We start from the raw sequence: 17225 nt of genomic DNA on the forward strand, positions 1-17225 counted from the left end.
TAAGACCAAGTTGTTTGTTTGGAATATGGGTGGTGGTTGATACTTGATAGTAGTACGGCCAATTAAACAACGTCAAAGAAGCTTATCTTGTTCATGCTTTTCAGGGGATTTCTCCTACTTTTTTTCCGTATTGCCCTCTTCTCCAACACTGCAAATAAACAATCCCTAATTTTATTTAATTTAGGACTTGGTTGTGAAGAAGGTGCAACAAGCATACATGTTATTCCATTCTCTCCCTAGGTAAGGTTGTTCTTGGATGGATGAGGATTTATGAAATTGATAGAGAGCCACATATTGCTAATTAATTTAGTCAGTTCCTTCTTCCAACTTGTCGGTTTAATTTATCATCTATGTAACTTATTTTACACATGCAAAACAGAAGAAAGCCAGTGTCATACATTTTCCATAAAATTATTGTTGCTCACTGTCTTTTCTTGTCAAAATTCATCAACTACACTGACTTTTACTGTGCTTTCTCTAATGATCTACAAATTATGAGAGGTCAAGTTTATTAAAATAAAAAAAGTATAGATAGACAATAAAAATATTAAATTTACATTAAATAATTAATGATTTGTTTACTTAGTGGTTCACAACTTTCAGAAGTTGTTAGAGATTGGAAAGTATGTGTTCCGAATAATCACTAATTAATGATAATTAATTAATATAGAATGCACTGTAAAAATATTTATTGATTTGTTGTTAACTAGATTTTTATTGATTTTTTAACTGGAATATTGAATTAAATATACTTAGATTTCTATAGTTATATACTTATAGGTGTGTAGTTATTATTATGGGTAAAGTATATTTTTTATTTTTAAAATTTGATAAAAATTTTAAAAGTATTTTTAAATTTTATTCTGTCTCAAAAATTTTTTATTTATATCGAATATATCTCTAACGGTTAATTTTTAAAAACAATTAAGACAAATTTAACAACAATTTTATAAGAATAACTCTCAACACAAACAAATTAAACATAATTTTTATGTATTATTATTAAATTAGTCTTAAATTTTTTAAAAATTTAGCCATTAAACATATATTGATACAAATAAAAAACTTTTAAAATAAAATTAAAATAAAATAAAACTTAAAAATATTTTTAAAATTTTTATCAAATTTTTATCCTCTTACTATTATTGTCTTTAAAAGTAATATTAACTAACGCAGTGGTGTCGTTTATATATAATTGAGTAACCTTTTTCAGCTAAAAGTAGGGTCAAGCTTAGTAAGCCAATATTGAAACTATAACTAATCACTTATCAACTTGCTTCCTTCTAAATTCCAAGTCCATTGTGTATTATTGATTGTTTATTTTAACTTGCGACTTCATAAATAAAACAGGAAGCAACTTTATTTGACTTATTCATGCTCTTTTGTCGCGGAGCCAGCCTCCAATATAGTGCACTCACTCTTGTTTTTATCAAAAGCAGATACTTAAAATATAAAAATATAAAATATATATTTAAAATAATTTAATTAATAATATATTCATTTATAAATGTATAATAATTAATTTTTAGTATATCTGTAATTCATTTTTTTATTTTGATTAGATTAACCTAGAGAGAAACGACCGGATTTCCAAAATCAAAATATCCCCAAGTTTGTGATTTTTAAAGGATTCCTTCCAAGAACCAGCTTGCAATCTTGCATTGTTGGCCTTAATCAACAAAAAGAAAATGTGAACATATAAAAGTTGTGTATATAATAATATGGGTTGAAAACTTGAAATAATGCAAATCAATTATTTAGGACCCATTTGACTTCCGATTTGTCTTCTTCTTGCCATTAATTATTTCTAGAAAAAAGGGGACTAATTCAATTTTTTGGAAAGTGTGCAAAATAATCATAATAATAATAATAAATCTTTATGTGAAGGGATTTTATTGTCTTGATTTAAAAGTAATTAATTTTTTTTTTTACTTGACCAACATTTTTACATTAGAAAAACTTATCCAAAATAAAATAAGGGATCAAAGTTACGCTCATCTATTTCCCCCAAGAGACTGGAGAAATAAAATCCAAAGCCATCCGTATGAAATCTCAGTTGAATGCTTCTGATGATTGATGAACCTAAATCAATCACGGCCTTACTATTTAATTAACTTCTTTTTCTGTTAGAATATGCGAGAAAAATATAAAATTGGTGAGAATGTTTAAGAATAGCATAAAACTACTAGGAAAATATAAATATTTGAAGAAAACCAAAAGATATGAAATATATTATTATGCTCAATAATTTAATAAATAAAATAAGCCTCAGATTGATACATGGATGCTCCTGAACAAAACTATTATTTATTCCAAAGTTAGGAATACAATAATAGCAAATGGAATGAATGATTGAATGAAACCATAAGCATCACAAACGCTGAAAATTGAAATCAGCTTAAATCTCGAAATTGCAGCACAGGCATAACTAGGCCAAGTATATATGAGGTGGGCAAGCAGCAAAAGAACCTATCTCTATCTCATTTTTCGATTTTTTATTTTTCGTTTCATGCATATTTATCTGATATTTCTACTAGATATTAGTCCAAATTAAATTAATAAAATATATAGCCATGTCTAAGATGCAAAAGGATGATTAATATAAAACGAGCTGGTTTTATTACTTATACAGACATGATGAAACTAATATGGCGATTATTATGATTATTGGCTCACCAAATGCAAACACACCAACATTAGTTGTTGATGCACACGGGTGTGAGTTCTAATTTGAATTTATTATTATTAGAATAATTAGAGCCTTATCTTTAAGGTTTGCAAATTGTTTGCCTAAACTCTACACTTACTAAACATCTTGCTCCCTGTTAAGAAAAGTTTGAACCTATTGCGTTTCGTGCGCTACAACTATAGTTCCACAATAATAAATAATTAATTTGCACGGGTTGGTTCCCCCTTTAACACTTATTACTTTCTGTTGTGACTAAAAAGGAAATGTCTATATTTGTATTTTGTAATGGTAAAACATCATATATAACAAAATTATATTATTTATAGTTTTGTACCTTTTACTGTCTGTAATTGGTATCAAAATTGTTTCTTGTAATTTAGGTTGGGAATGTAGATGAAATAGAAATAATATGCTAATTTATACTTTTTATTTTCATATGTTAATTTAGACGTTTTTTGTGTTCTTTTATATGAATTGGCGTGTGAGTATCAGGAAAATATGCTATATATTATTTTTTATTTCTGAGAAATAAAGGTATATACTCATATTTTATTACTCAATTTTTTTAAGGTTGAACTACAAATTATTTACCATAATTACCAATAAATTATGAATAAGTATAAAAAACTAATTTTTAATTAATCAACATTAGCTAATTTTTTTATTATTATAAAATTATTTTTTTAAATCTCATTGGGGAGGAATTGAGGATCATAAACCTCAAACCTAGGTGTGGGCAATTAGGAGGCAATTCATTTGCCAATCAAACCAGGCCTCCTATCCACTAGGCCTGAACATGATCATGGTCATGTATGTGTTATTGGTCCCATCAAGTTTCATTTACTTTAAATAAGCCCATGTCATTGCATTGCAAAACTAGCAAGGGTTTGGACGTTTGGTGCTGGTGGCCTGGTACTGATGCAGTGCAATTCCAAATATATGATCCCAACCCAATGCAAGCCTAAACACTTATTAACATTTGGGCTTTCAAGCCTTTATCTTCTCTTTAATCTTGGTGATTGCCAAGAACATGACCCTATAAAAAACAATTATCCCAAACATGATAGCAAGATCAACCCACTTATTGTGTCCCATTTCCACTTGCCATATATTTCTCAGTATCTCTTTATCACCAATATAGGTGCCTCTGTCTCCACCTTGATCTCTAGCCAACGTTAATCCCAGAAACTCATTCTTGAACAATCCTTGGAATGCATACTTATGAAAAGAAACAAAGTACATGGGATATTTCCAAAATGGTTTTGGAAGATCATTTGGCAGCCTATAGAACCCAGCAGTTAGGATCATCACTCCCACAATTCCACCACAGATTGTGATTCCCATGTTGGGGTTGGAGAAAACACTTGAAACAACCATCATGAGGCTTTCAACCCACATCACACATGCAAATAACACAAAAGAGAAGTACATGAAGCGTTCAAAGCCTCTGTGGAGTCCAGAGAGGTAGTAGGCTATTACTCCCGGAATCAGTGACATTAATAGCACATATGGAACAGGAGATAGTGTTTGGCTGATCACAAATGCAGAAACACCATAATGGCCATTCAATCTCTCACGCTGGTATACCTAAAAGAAACAGTCACCAATATTGTAGATAGGGTGTTATATATATATATATATATATATATATATATATATATATATATATATAGTGTTTACATTATTGACAGGATTTGTGTTATGCTTACATTAATTGATTGAATTGAATTCTCTAGTGTAACAGGTTCAATTTACATATTCTATCTAAAACATCCATCAATACATCCTAAACTAGGAATTAAACCAATTATTCAACTACATTGTTGAGAGCAATTCTTTACCTTCATTTGCTCCACAAATGGGGGGAATCCACCAAGAAGGGTTATGAAAGTTAGGACTGATGCAACAAAAGAGACCAGAGATCCTCTAGCCTGCAATATATATGCATAATAAAAATAACTATTCATATATGCTGTGATGCTTCAAATGCCATGATTGCTTTGTTTGTGGTTTGTGTCCGTGTTCGTTACCTGAATTGATGCATCACTTGAAGTGACATCTAAGAAGATAGTGCCCAGACTTACAGCTGCTATGATAAAGATTGCTATGCGTAACCAGTAATTGCTTACATCACGAAATAAGTGTAGCGAAGATCTTCTCAAAAGAATGTTGCACTGAGTTATAAACGAAGCTTGTCTTCTTTTCCTCTCCACAAAACCATATTCCTGAATTCATCAAAAAGTTAGTCCTTCATGTACATCGCTGCTCTTCGATCAAAGAATGTGTTAACTGCATACTTTTTCACATATTGTTGCTACTTCCTTCCGAACTTGCTTACTAATTTTAGATGATGAATAAAACTTCACAAGGATCTTAACGGTATCTTCATTCTTCATTCCTATGTGGAAACAGTCTTCTTCGACCTAGAAAGAGTAAGACATATAAATTTGCAGTTGCCACAAATAATGCGCTCTAGTTAAGCATTGAAATCTTTAATTACTTTCTCACCATTTTGAAATCCTTGTTTATGATCCTCAAGAAATGGTCAGCAGGGTTGTGGAGAGGTGGACAAGGAAAGCCACGTGAAGCAAAAAACTATATTCAACCAAAATAGGGAATTTCTTTACATTAATAAAAGACAAAAAAAAAAAAACAAGATTTTCCTGATTGTCCTTTACAACATTATTCACCAAAATGCCTTGTCTCTACTTATGAAGTTACAACGATTTAGTTATTTACATTTTGCAATATAACTCTTGGAAAGTTACAATAATTTACACTGTAAGTTATAAATGTGGAAAGCATTGTGCTGCTATACATTTTTGAGAACTAAACAACGAACCTTTGTAGCTGCAGAAGTGGGGCCAAAATATACAGTTTCACCGCAAGAGAGAAGGCAAAGGTCTTGAAAGAGTTGAAAAAGCTGACTACTAGGTTGATGAATGGATGCAACAATGGTTCTTTTGATGCCATCTCTTGCCTTTAGACTTGCAATTCTGGTCATGACATAGTAGGAAGCAGCACTATCAAGTCCACTAGTTGGTTCATCAAGAAGGAGAAGGCTTGGGCTGGTGAGAATCTGAATGCAAATGCTGAGTCTCCTCTTTTGTCCCTCACTGAGGCCTTTCGACAAACACCCTCCAATCATTGTGTTGGTGGCATCTTGCAGACCCATTTGGGTGATTGTAGAGATTGCTCTCTCTTCCTTCTCTCTCTTCGACATTGAGTTTGGAAATTGAAGCTGTGCTGAGTAGTTCACTGCTTCTCCAACTGTCAGTGTTGCTAATACGGCATCATCATGTGTTACGTATGCCTCATTTCAAAATATAAACAATTAGTTAATTAAGTAACTAATAGGATTTAGAGAGACTAAACTAGATTGAACCAAATTGGACCGGATTGTAGTGAATCAAATAAAACCGAACTAACTTGGGCTATAACATTGAACGTTGGTGTGTTTTACTCACCGATGTTCCATAAGCCAGTGCTTCTCTCCGACCATTAATCAGAATCTTCCCTGTTTGCTTTGTGTTTGAACCCAATCTTCCTATGGTGTAAAAAATGTTGAGAATGCAATTGGTGTACTGATTTAGTTAAATTAGACCTCAAAATTTATAATTGTAATTCATATTAATTTTTAAGTTAATCTCCATTAACAATGTACTGATTTAGTATATTAACCTATTATAATAAAATTTTTTACTTAATTTTTATGTGATTAAAATTTATTAGAACTACAAAAATTTGATTGTTATTTTTAGAGTCACAAAATTTTTAAATTGAACTTGTCAGCATTATGAGGATGTTGGAGAGTCAATCAAGCTTATAAGAGATCTAGTAGGTTTTAATCATATGAAATTTGGGCAAAAAATCCAAATCTTAACAAATTAACATACAGAATCAACATGCTATTTATAAAAATTAATTCAAAGACTAACATGAGTTATTATTGTAAATTTCAGAGGTCAAATTGAGTATTAACTCTTCAATATTGTGTTTGGTAGTTAGAGATCAGAACACAAAATTTCAATCTCTTCGGTATTTCAAGAAAATAAGGAATCAGGAACTGAAATTTTTTTTAGAGACAGAGCTCAAACACAAAAGTATCGTTTTTGTCCCTAACGTTTGGGGCAAGTCCCAAAGTTGTCCCTAATGTTTCAATCGTTCTATTTAAGTCCTAACGTTTCAAAATTGACTCAATGTTATCCTGTCGTTAGGGATCCGTTAACAAAAATGACGGCGGGACAAAATTGAGACGATTTTGAAACGTTAGGGACTTAAATAGGATGAAAATGTTGGGGACAAAAACGATACATAAAAATAAATTTTAATTTAATTTTATCTTTCAATAATATCAATTTTTTACTGTACATAGTATTCAATTATTTTTAATTACATTTAAGTAAATTACACTTAATTATATTACTTTCATTTTAAATAATTTTTTTTATTTTAAATAATTTTGATACATTAGAGACAAAATGTATACTTTATATTTTATTGTATATATATATTATTTTTTTCTTTTACGCAAATTTATATACTAGTCATTCTATAAACATTTAATGATAACTAAAAATCTTTAAGAGTAAAATTATAAAAAAATTTATTTAAAATAAAAATAATATGATTAAGTGTAATTTATTAAAAAATAATTAAATACTATGTATAGTAAAAAATTGATATTATATATTGAAGGATAAAATTAAAATTTATTTCTATGTATAATTTTTGTCCCAACGTTTTCGTCCTATTTAAGTCCCTAAGGTAGCGTTTGGTAGAGAGACAGAGACTGAAAGACTGAGACTGAGAAACAGAGACTAAGAGACAGAAACCGAAATAAATTTAAGTATTTTGTTTAGTGCAAAGTGAGAGACAAAAATTGAAACAAGAATAAAACTCTAATTTAATTTGTACAAAAGATAAAATTGGAATTAATTAATTGAAATTATGGTATTTTAGGTATAAAATGTTATCAAAATTTTAGTCTTCCCGTCTCTAAAAATTTCAGTCCCCTGTGTCCCTACTTTTTGGAGGTACTGAAATACTGAAATTTTAGGTATAGAGACAGAAATTTTAATACCAGTCTCTGAACTAACAAACATGATACTTTGTCTCAATCTCCTAATCTCTGTTCCAATACCTCAAAACAAACGCTACCTAACGTTTCAAAATCGTCTCAATTTTGTTAACAAATCCCTAACGGCAGAACAACATTGAGTCCATTTTGAAATATTAGGGACTTAAATAGGATGATTAAAATGTTAGGAACAACTTTGGCACTTACCCAAAACGTTGGGACAAAAACAATACTTTACTCTTTTAAATTTTAAATTTATTTCTCAATCTCTATATTTATCTCAAAGAAACATAATACTGAAGTATAACTAAATTCAATACATTTTATATCAAATACAATACAGAGAATAAATTTAATCTCTGTCTCTCAATTTTTATCTCTGTCTCTCAATTTTTATCTCTCAGTCTTAGCCTTACTTCTAAAAGTAGATTTAAATACTAATATTGGTTATAAAAATTCTATCAGCTAATATATATATATATATATATATATATATATATATATTTGATATAAATAATAAATTTTGAATATATAGAATAAAAAAGTTATTTAGGTGGAGCCCTAAGAAAAGGAATTACCAGCTAAGGCATCAAGAAGGGTGGACTTGCCGCAGCCAGAAGGACCCATAATAGCCAAGAGTTGGGCTGGCTTGGCATAGCCAGTTAGGCCCTTCAATATTGGTTTCCGACCATATGCATATTTCTTTCCACTTGGAACACTCACATGCAAATCCTTCCATGTCAAAAATATACCCTCCTCCTCAATGGTAACAAATTCTTGTTTATTAATAGAACTAGGCTCATAGTAGTCAGGGAAGGTCATGCTCACTTATAATATGCTCTTTCATTACTGTACGCTATTTATCATACACACACAATGCTCTGCTCATTTGGCTTCTTCTCCAAACTTGCTATATCCTATGAAAACCTCTTAGTGCTACGGAACAATCAAAGCACATATATATCATTATTTCAATTTAATATTCATCTTTTCAATCCTCGGAATCTTTTATCTTATATCATCAAGGACAACCAGCACTAATGAGGGTAAACCAACCTTTGACTACAGAAAATGTTATGGATTTGATTATATATACATAGTACATCATAATAAAAATTAGAGTTTAAAAAAGCAATTCGATAATAAAAATTTTGAAATTAATTTCCTATACTTATTCTTAATAACATTATCAAAATTAAAATAACAATTTATAGAACAAAAAATTTTAAATATAAAGACTGAAAATAAAGTTAGTACGATTTTGCAGGTTGAAAATATAAAGGATAATTACGGTGGTTAAACTCAATTTGGACAAAATTTTGACTCAATTTTCAACTCGAGCCATCCTCAAATTTTAGAACAGTGCTATAGTGTGGAAGAGTTTTTTTCGCATGTACTAAAAAAGACGTGGCGTAACTGGAGTTTGATCGTGTGTTGAAGTTATTTAAGCACGCGCAAACAGTATTTATTGGGACATTTGTGAACGAGTGAGCTCATTATTCGACCAACTCAAGTTAGTTAGATTAATGTGTTGTTAATGATGATAATTATGGTGCTGGACTTTTTTGTTGTCCTTTGACATACACATTTTTTACTTGGATCATTATTTTTGTGGAGGCTAGTTGTAGATATAATTCTTATTTTTTGTTTTGCGAAAATAACAAAAAAAAGTCATGTTCTTTATTACCAGAAAGAAAAATACTTTTTATTATTTTGTAGAGTTTTGACATAGCAATGTTTAATTTATGAAAGATGTTTTAATTTTAAATTTAATTTCTGAAGAATGAAGATGTTTAAAAAATCTAATAGTATTAAACCCTATAATCATGTTATGTTTAAATAATAACAATAAATGCAGTTCATGATAAATATAATAATATTAATAATTTAACCTATGATAAAAGCTTAGGTTGATTTAGACGTGATTTAGTAAAATTTTTATTTTTAAAAATAACTTATAAAAATTAATTTTAAAAAAATATTTTTTTAAAATAATAATATTTATATTTGATAATTCATATAAAAAATAAGTTTCAATAAGTATAAGTAACAATAATTATGTTTAGTAAAATAATTTTTAAAATTTAAAAATATTATAATAAATATAAATATAAGAGTTAAACTTATGAATATTTTAGATTTATTAAAATGCAAGAATAAAAATATAATAATTTAAAAGCCTTTAATTGAATAAATGAGTTGTTTTTTTTTGTAGCAAAGAAAGAAAAAAATTAATATGGTAGGGTTTACATTGTAGGCTTTAAATTTTAGAATTTATAATTTAGAGTATAAAATTTATGTAAATAAATTTTTTTTGTTAAAACGAAAGCTAAATTATCATTTATCGAGTGCTTCTTATTCGATTGAAATTATATTTAATCTCAAAATCTACGTAAGAGGTCGTTCTTGACCAAAGTAAGATGTTATAATTCTCGACATACACTCACCTCTCACCAGAGAGTATATTCTACATCAAAACTCATGTAAATAAGAATTTTTTTTTTGTCAAAATAAGGACTAAAATATCATTCATCGCGTATCCCTCACTCGATTTAAACTATATTTAGCTTCAAATTTTTGTACCAATGTGTTGAATTAGATTTAGAGAAATTCTCTACATACAAATGTTTTTTTATACAAATCTTTACAAGTCCACCTTCTTCTTCTTCTTGCGCACGTTCTTCTTCCTCTTCTTCTTTTCTTTCGTTTCTTGCCTTCTCTTTCTCCTTCTTCAACCATTACTGCACGTTTTTACTGCACCTTCTTCTTCTTCTTGCTACACGTTCTTCTTTCTCTCCCTCTTATTCTTCTTCTTTTCTTTCATTTCTTGCCTTCTCTTTATCCTTCTTCAATCGTTACTGCACATTTTCACTGCACCTTCTTCTTCTTCTTCTTCTTCTTCTCTTTCATTTCTTGCATTCTCTTTCTTCTTCTTCATTTACGTGTTTTTCTCTCTGTTTTCTTTCTTCGTTATTCTCGATTTCCATTATTTTTTGACATCAAGCTCTGAAATCATTTTTGAAGAAGAAGAAGCAGCAGAAGATGAGGAGGAGAAAGAGAAAGAGCTCTGAATTATACATAAGGTGTACTTCAACAAATTTTGGGTGTATTTCTTAAATCCTTTGGGTGTAGTTTTTGTAATCCTTTGGGTGTATTTCTGTAATCCATTTGGTGTATTTCTATAATCGTTTGGGTGAATTCCTGTAACCGTTTGGATGTATTTCTATAATTCTTTGGGTGTATTTCTATAATCGTTTGAGTGTATTTTTGTAATCGTTTAGGTGTATTTCTGAAGTTTCATTATCTTCAAATTTGGCAAGAAATTCGTTTTCATGGAGGAAGAAAAATAAGAGTCATTTATAATGCATGGTGAGTAGCGCGTTTTGGAAACAGGAAGTGGTTGAATAACATGCGTTTATTTACTCTTAAATGTGGAAGTGTAATGTCTATTTTTTTGGTCTTGTACCAACTTGTAAAACTTGTAAGCCAAAAAGACTTACATGTATAATAAACCTCTTAGATTTATACTAATTTTCTAAAAAAAAACATGGAAGACCATCTTGCTGTCAAAAATTTTTGTAGTTGGATGTGTTGAATTGGTTTAATAATAAGGATTTTATAATAGAAAAAAATCTTGCACCAATATTTTCATCATTTAACTACATTTATTATTTCAATAATGAACAACTATATGATTTACTCTTCACAATTTCTTCTTCTCTATTATTTTTTTCTCTTCAACATCAACTTCTTCTTAAAATCTTAATTAATTGATTTTAAAATCCTAAACATCCATGAGAATTTCTTTCCTATTATTTTAATGGCATAAGACTATAAATTTAGAAACTTAAAAATTGTGTTATAAAATATAAAATTTTAGTAGGTAATAAAATTGACTATATTGTATTAACTTTAAGAATGACTATGATACTAATAAATAAAATTGTCACGAATAAATTTTAACAAAGACAAATCTTCATAAGTATTGCTATCAATGAGAAATTATTCTACTTTAAAGACAAATACTATTTTTTTTTCATAGTATTTTCTATCTCGGTAGGCTGAATATTAATCCGCCATTGATTAAGAGTATGTCGTTAGGCAATGAGATACTACATACATAACATGAGATTCAAATTTCTAATATTCACTTAAATGACTAACTCAAATTAGTTAAGATAAATACAAATTATTTTTAATTTAATATTTTTAATATTAAAAATTATTAAACTTTGATTTTAATTATAATTTTATAAAATATTTATAGTCATAATTATTATATATATTTGTTTAATTTTTTAATAAAAATTTTTATATATTTTTATGTATACTCACGAAAACACATACTAATACATCATAAAAATAAACTTATTTGCATAAAAAAAATTTCAGTGATCACACTTTTTCAAAAATAAATAATTATATTACTTATACAAAAAAAAAAACACTAGATACCAAAAATAAGGATGCCCATCATCTTAATTGCTCGGACAACATAAAATATAAATTTTTCATGCCAAAAGAAGGATAATTTACATATACTTCCAAAAAGTCCAACAATTTAATCAACATCATTAATCGTACGTTAATCTAATATACTTAATTTAAGTTTGTGCCAACACAACCTGTATTTTTTGCGCCCCTAGTTTTAAATCTGTAACAATGTCTGTGTAGACAAAATAAATATGCGTCGCAAAAAAATTACTCCACGTCTTCTCATCATATGCGAAAGGAAAAAGCCTTTAGCATGGCAGCATTAGCTCAAATTTTAACCGACCATGAGTCTATGACCAAAAGCTGAAACTTTAACCCAAAATTCAATGTTATACTCGTGGTTGAGGCTTGTGTTCTAGTGGCAAATATGTTTGCCACTTTTTTTTTTTTTTCCAGAAATTCAGAATGTCTGCCTCTTAAAGAGTCACGTTAAATTCTAACCTTAATGGTTGAAAAAGAGTTTCTAGTGTACTAGGTGGGAGTGAATTATGTATGAAAAAAAAATGTTGTATTCTGATTTATTCATTAAAAGCATAGTTATTAGAATCGGATCGAACGATCAATTCGACCAGAAAATTAATGAATTGGTGATTTAGCTGGTTCGGTTTGTATTTAGAATTGAATCTGCAGTTGACTCGGTCAACGATGGTCAAACCTGTTAAAAATCAATCGATTCATGCTTAGAATCACTGTTGACCTGCATAAATTCATCATACATCCGCGTGTTGCTGAACGCTGAAGGAGCTCCACATGTTTGCTTCAAGCCTTTAACAGTAATAAAAATTAAACTAAAAAATGTTGACTTTAAAGTTAGGAGACATTGTGGATGCAATGCTCCCTCCATTTATTCAAATCTTAAAGCCAACATTTTTTAATTTAATTTTTACTACAAAATTGTTAAAGGCTTGAAACGGACATGTAGAACTCCTTTGGTGGTTCGGTGGTGCGCGAGTGTATGGTGGACCCGCGCAGGTCAACAGCAGTCTTAAGTACGAACTGGTCAGTTTGCAATAAATTTGACTACCGTTGATTAGGTCAATTGCAGGTCCGGTCCTAAGCACGAACTGAACCGGGAAATTAAAAGTAGCGAGTTTTTCACTTTTTCGTGACTATGTGTTGATTCACATTCCTTAGTTTTACATTTGTCTCTGGGTAAGGAGAAAACTCTTGTTTTTTGCTTTTTTATTTTTTATTTTGGAAGGGTTCAGGGCTGTGATCTGTCTCATAAGTCATAACTTCTATTTGAAGAAGAATTGAACTGACACATATCATGCAAATAAAATAGCAGCCCTAATTTTGAGTGAATTACTGAACCATATAACAGCAACAACATCAAGAAGGAAAACTTAAACAACTACAACTAAGAAACTTGATCTTGGCCCTTTTTCACACAAAATGACTTATTGGCCTTTCAATTGCAAAAGCAAGCTGTTGTAGTTATTGTAAGAGGAACCACCAATTGATGTGGCTGCTTCAGCCTTGTGCTTCCACTCCATGGCCTTGTCCCTCATTTCTTTCCCTTTTTGCCCCTCCATGAGTTCCCTCACAAGCCCCTCAACCTGCTCTCTCTTAACATCACACTCAATCTCCATCCCAATCCCCCATTTCTTGCATGCATAGAAGCTATTTGTTTGTTGTTCTGCAAAGAAAGGCCAACATGCCATTGGAACTCCCTCACATATGCTCTCCAATGTTGAGTTCCACCCACAATGTGTTAGAAATCCGCCAATTGATGCATGACGCAGAACTTTCTCTTGTTGGCACCACCCCAATACCAATCCCCTCTCACATCTTTCAATCACATTCACATATTCATCACTTAATTTTCCATCACCATTATTATTATTATCATGCACAAGATTAGGCCTTATGACCCACAAGAAATGGTACTTGCTATTAACCAAACCCCAAGCAAATTCACTTAGTTGCTTTGGTGTCATAATCACTAAGCTACCAAAGTTCACATACACAACAGAACCTTTCTCTCTGTTATCCAACCATTCTAAGCATTTGCTGTCTTCCTTCCACAGATTCAGATCAATTGACTCCAATTGAGTATTTGAAGAGAGCTGTTTGTATAGCATTGATAATGGACCAATGGAGTAGACATTGGAGTATTTGGCTCTGATGGCATCCAAAACCTCTGATTCCAAGTCTTCAAAGGTGTTCAGGATAACCCCTTTGGCATGCATAGCAGTGTTCACTTTTACTATGTTGTAATTGAACATTACATCAGAAGGATTAGTAGTCCTAAGAAATGTGGGAAGGTCTTTTAGTCTTGCTCCTTTCATTGCTGGAATCCAATCAACTTCAGTATCAAGATATCCATCAAGCAGATTCTTCTCATCTGAAAAGAATAAATTTTTACTTTATTCTATTAAAAAATTGTATGATACAAATAAAAACTTGTCAAAATAGAATACGAGAGAGTACCTTTCAGTGGGAAGTAACCTCTTTTCTGAATCTCTTCAAAGTTAATGTATCCCAGCATGCCACAGGCACTAGGAGTGAAAAACACAAAGTGAGGGATGTGGAACTCTTGAGCAACTTTCAAAGTGAACCACATAGCACCATCAGAAACTATGCAAGTAACAGGAGGCACATCATCATGGTTTGGAGAAACAAGGCTGGCAATGAGTTTTCTGAAAGAAAACAAACCTTCAACAGGAATTGTTGTGCACAGTTGTGGGAGGTCAAGTATCCCTCTTTGGTTTCCCTCAGGCAAACCATCAGATATGGTGTCAAACCTGAAATTTTGGAGACCCTTTAGAGAGGTTAGGCCTCTTGATTTGAGCAAGCGGTCAAAGTTGAATTGTGTGTGGACAAAGGTGACATAGAAGCCACTGAGGTGAAGGAGTTTTGCTAGCTTTAGCATTGGGTTTATGTGGCCTTGTGCTGGAATAGGAACACAAACCACATGAGGCCTAATTGCTGCATCCATTTCCACTCAAAGTTGAGTTATGACTTCAATTTGAGTGTTGCATACAACATGATAAGTGTTGCTTTCTTGTGCTTCATTTTTATAGGAGAGTACTTTTTCTTTTTATTTACATCCTCTAAAATTTGAATTTCATTTTAGAGAATAAAGTGTGATCTCTCACTATTTATTTCATATGTAGAACTAAGAATAAATATGAAAAAAAAACTATTTAATGATAGAAAGATAATACTTTACTCTTTAAAGTGAAATTCAAACTTTAAAGGATCTAAATCCCTTTTTTTTCCTTCAAAATTTAATGATAATGACAAAACCGGGTCATAGGATTTACAAATGCAGCACAAATAATTCTGATTTTATATACTTCAATAGCCGCCATTGAAATGGATTTAAAGAATAAACTTTTAAAATGGTCTTCGAAAAATTTTGTAATGAACCGATAAATTAATTATTATTGTTACAATCTCGTCCAATTTGTATATCGTTTTGTGTCATGGTTTGTCTTTATTTTCACTTTTCATTTAGATCATGTAGAGGTAAGCTAAGGTTGATGGTTTGTTTCTGGAATATTCATTACGGCAGTTTTTGTCCATTCTTAATCTTTACAATAAACAATTTTTATTAATGTTGATAAATATTGGATTTTTACAGTAATTCATTATTTTCAAGTTCATATTTGCTTAAATTCTTTTATTCTTTATATGAATTTATTATGTATTTTTTATTTTATTCATATATTATAAAAATTAATATATGAATATAAATTATTTACGTCTAGATTTTAAATGTAATAATATAATAATTATCCGATTTAAAAAACAAGTTAATTTTATAACAAAGCTTATGCATGGCTAATTAAGATTTATATATAAAAACAAAAACAAAAACAAAAAATTAATCCTATATGGGGCTCATAAAAAATCTATATTGATCTATATTGTACTACCTTTTATTAAATATATGAATTTAATTTTAATATATTATTAATATAAAATAATTTTATAAGTATATTTAGTTACATAATATTATATTAATAAAAATAATTACTTTTTATTATATTAATGACATAAATGATCATTTAAAAAGACAAATGTAATTACACAATTCTATAAAATATTTTATATTATCAACATATCAAAATTAAATTCTAAATATATTAGTCTTTAATAGAATAAAATAATGGTTTGATGCTAAATATTTATAAATTGGATAATATTAGGTAATCAATAATTTTTTTGAACAACATGAACAACCACCAATCAAATCAAAACATATTACATCTCTAAATTATTCACCTAAATCTTAATATTAGAATAATCATCTCTATACTTAGTAAAATAAACATCTAATATATCCATTGTTCACATTTTTATTATCTACCTATACTTTTTTTTATAGATTACAAGTTAACCTTTATTCTTTGAAAATATTATTTGAACAGAAAAAATTAAATTATTTGAGATTTTAAAAAGTAGTCAATTAATTTGTCAATTTTATTTATTTAAAGGCATATATATTCAATGACAATTACTTTTAAAATTATTGTAAGGGTTTAGGATTTAATAATTTAATTCAATGCTGCTAGGAACTAATTAATAACATTAATCGTCATTAATTAGCGGTTATTTTTTTTAAAAGATACAAAACTAATGATAATTAATTGCTTCTTATTTTAATTCACCTTTTATCATTTATTATGCAAACATTAATTCCTCTTTTTAAAAAAAATTTTTGAAACTCTAAAAAATAAAAAATACCAAAACATAAGATAAAGAATCATCCAAATCCTAAAAAAATATACAAAACATAGGAAAAAGAATCATCCAAAACTAATAAAAAAATCATCCGAAATGTAGAAAAAAACATAAAAAACTAGTTGAAAAAATCATCCAAAATCAAATAGGAGGAGGAGAAGAAGAGCCGCAGGGTGGCCGGCAACGACGTCTTGGACGCGTTGCATGGATAATAGAGGAACTCACGGTGGCGTGTTGCGACGAGTGGAGGAGTCAGCATAGATCAGAGTA

The 17225-nt window shown here is 29.6% G+C and overlaps 2 protein-coding genes across 3 annotated transcripts; both read right to left on the reverse strand.

Annotated features, from left to right (window-relative positions):
* Window positions 1-3346: 3346 nt before the first annotated feature.
* Window positions 3347-8562, reverse strand: LOC130969021 (ABC transporter G family member 1-like). The gene is made up of 8 exons (XM_057894574.1): window positions 8348-8562; window positions 6157-6236; window positions 5532-6002; window positions 5198-5284; window positions 4987-5112; window positions 4720-4914; window positions 4531-4620; window positions 3347-4276 (listed from the first exon to the last, which is right to left on the reverse strand). Exons 1-8 carry the CDS (start codon window positions 8394-8396, stop codon window positions 3677-3679), a joined length of 1698 nt encoding a protein of 565 aa, XP_057750557.1. The 5' UTR covers window positions 8397-8562; the 3' UTR covers window positions 3347-3676.
* Window positions 8563-13539: 4977 nt separating this feature from the next.
* On the reverse strand, window positions 13540-15260 carry LOC130970177 (7-deoxyloganetin glucosyltransferase-like). Of its 2 annotated transcripts, XM_057896170.1 has the most exons (3): window positions 14922-15260; window positions 14697-14843; window positions 13540-14610 (listed from the first exon to the last, which is right to left on the reverse strand). In XM_057896170.1, the coding sequence occupies exons 1-3, from the start codon at window positions 15202-15204 to the stop codon at window positions 13664-13666; spliced, it is 1377 nt and encodes a 458-aa protein (XP_057752153.1). In that variant the 5' UTR covers window positions 15205-15260; the 3' UTR covers window positions 13540-13663. The 2 variants fall into 2 exon arrangements, with proteins under 2 accessions (XP_057752153.1, XP_057752152.1); XM_057896169.1 differs by having other exon boundaries at window positions 14697-15260.
* Window positions 15261-17225: the final 1965 nt, after the last annotated feature.

This window comes from Arachis stenosperma, chromosome 3 (assembly GCF_014773155.1).
Source record: "Arachis stenosperma cultivar V10309 chromosome 3, arast.V10309.gnm1.PFL2, whole genome shotgun sequence".
NCBI classification, from domain to species: Eukaryota; Viridiplantae; Streptophyta; class Magnoliopsida; order Fabales; family Fabaceae; genus Arachis; species Arachis stenosperma.

What these genes read in the sequence shown, in the direction of transcription:
- LOC130969021 (XM_057894574.1), bottom strand. Translation starts at nt 8,396, where the DNA reads ATGGGTCCTTCTGGCTGCGGCAAGTCCACCCTTCTTGATGCCTTAGCT. An exon ending in CACTGGCTTATGGAACATCG is followed by an intron (nt 6,003 to 6,156) that starts GTGAGTAAAACA and finishes TTTTGAAATGAG; the next exon opens with GCATACGTAACACATGATGA. An exon ending in CAAGTGATGCATCAATTCAG is followed by an intron (nt 4,621 to 4,719) that starts GTAACGAACACG and finishes TATATATTGCAG; the next exon opens with GCTAGAGGATCTCTGGTCTC.
- LOC130970177 (XM_057896169.1), bottom strand. Translation starts at nt 15,204, where the DNA reads ATGGATGCAGCAATTAGGCCTCATGTGGTTTGTGTTCCTATTCCAGCA. An exon ending in AGGTTACTTCCCACTGAAAG is followed by an intron (nt 14,611 to 14,696) that starts GTACTCTCTCGT and finishes TATTCTTTTCAG; the next exon opens with ATGAGAAGAATCTGCTTGAT.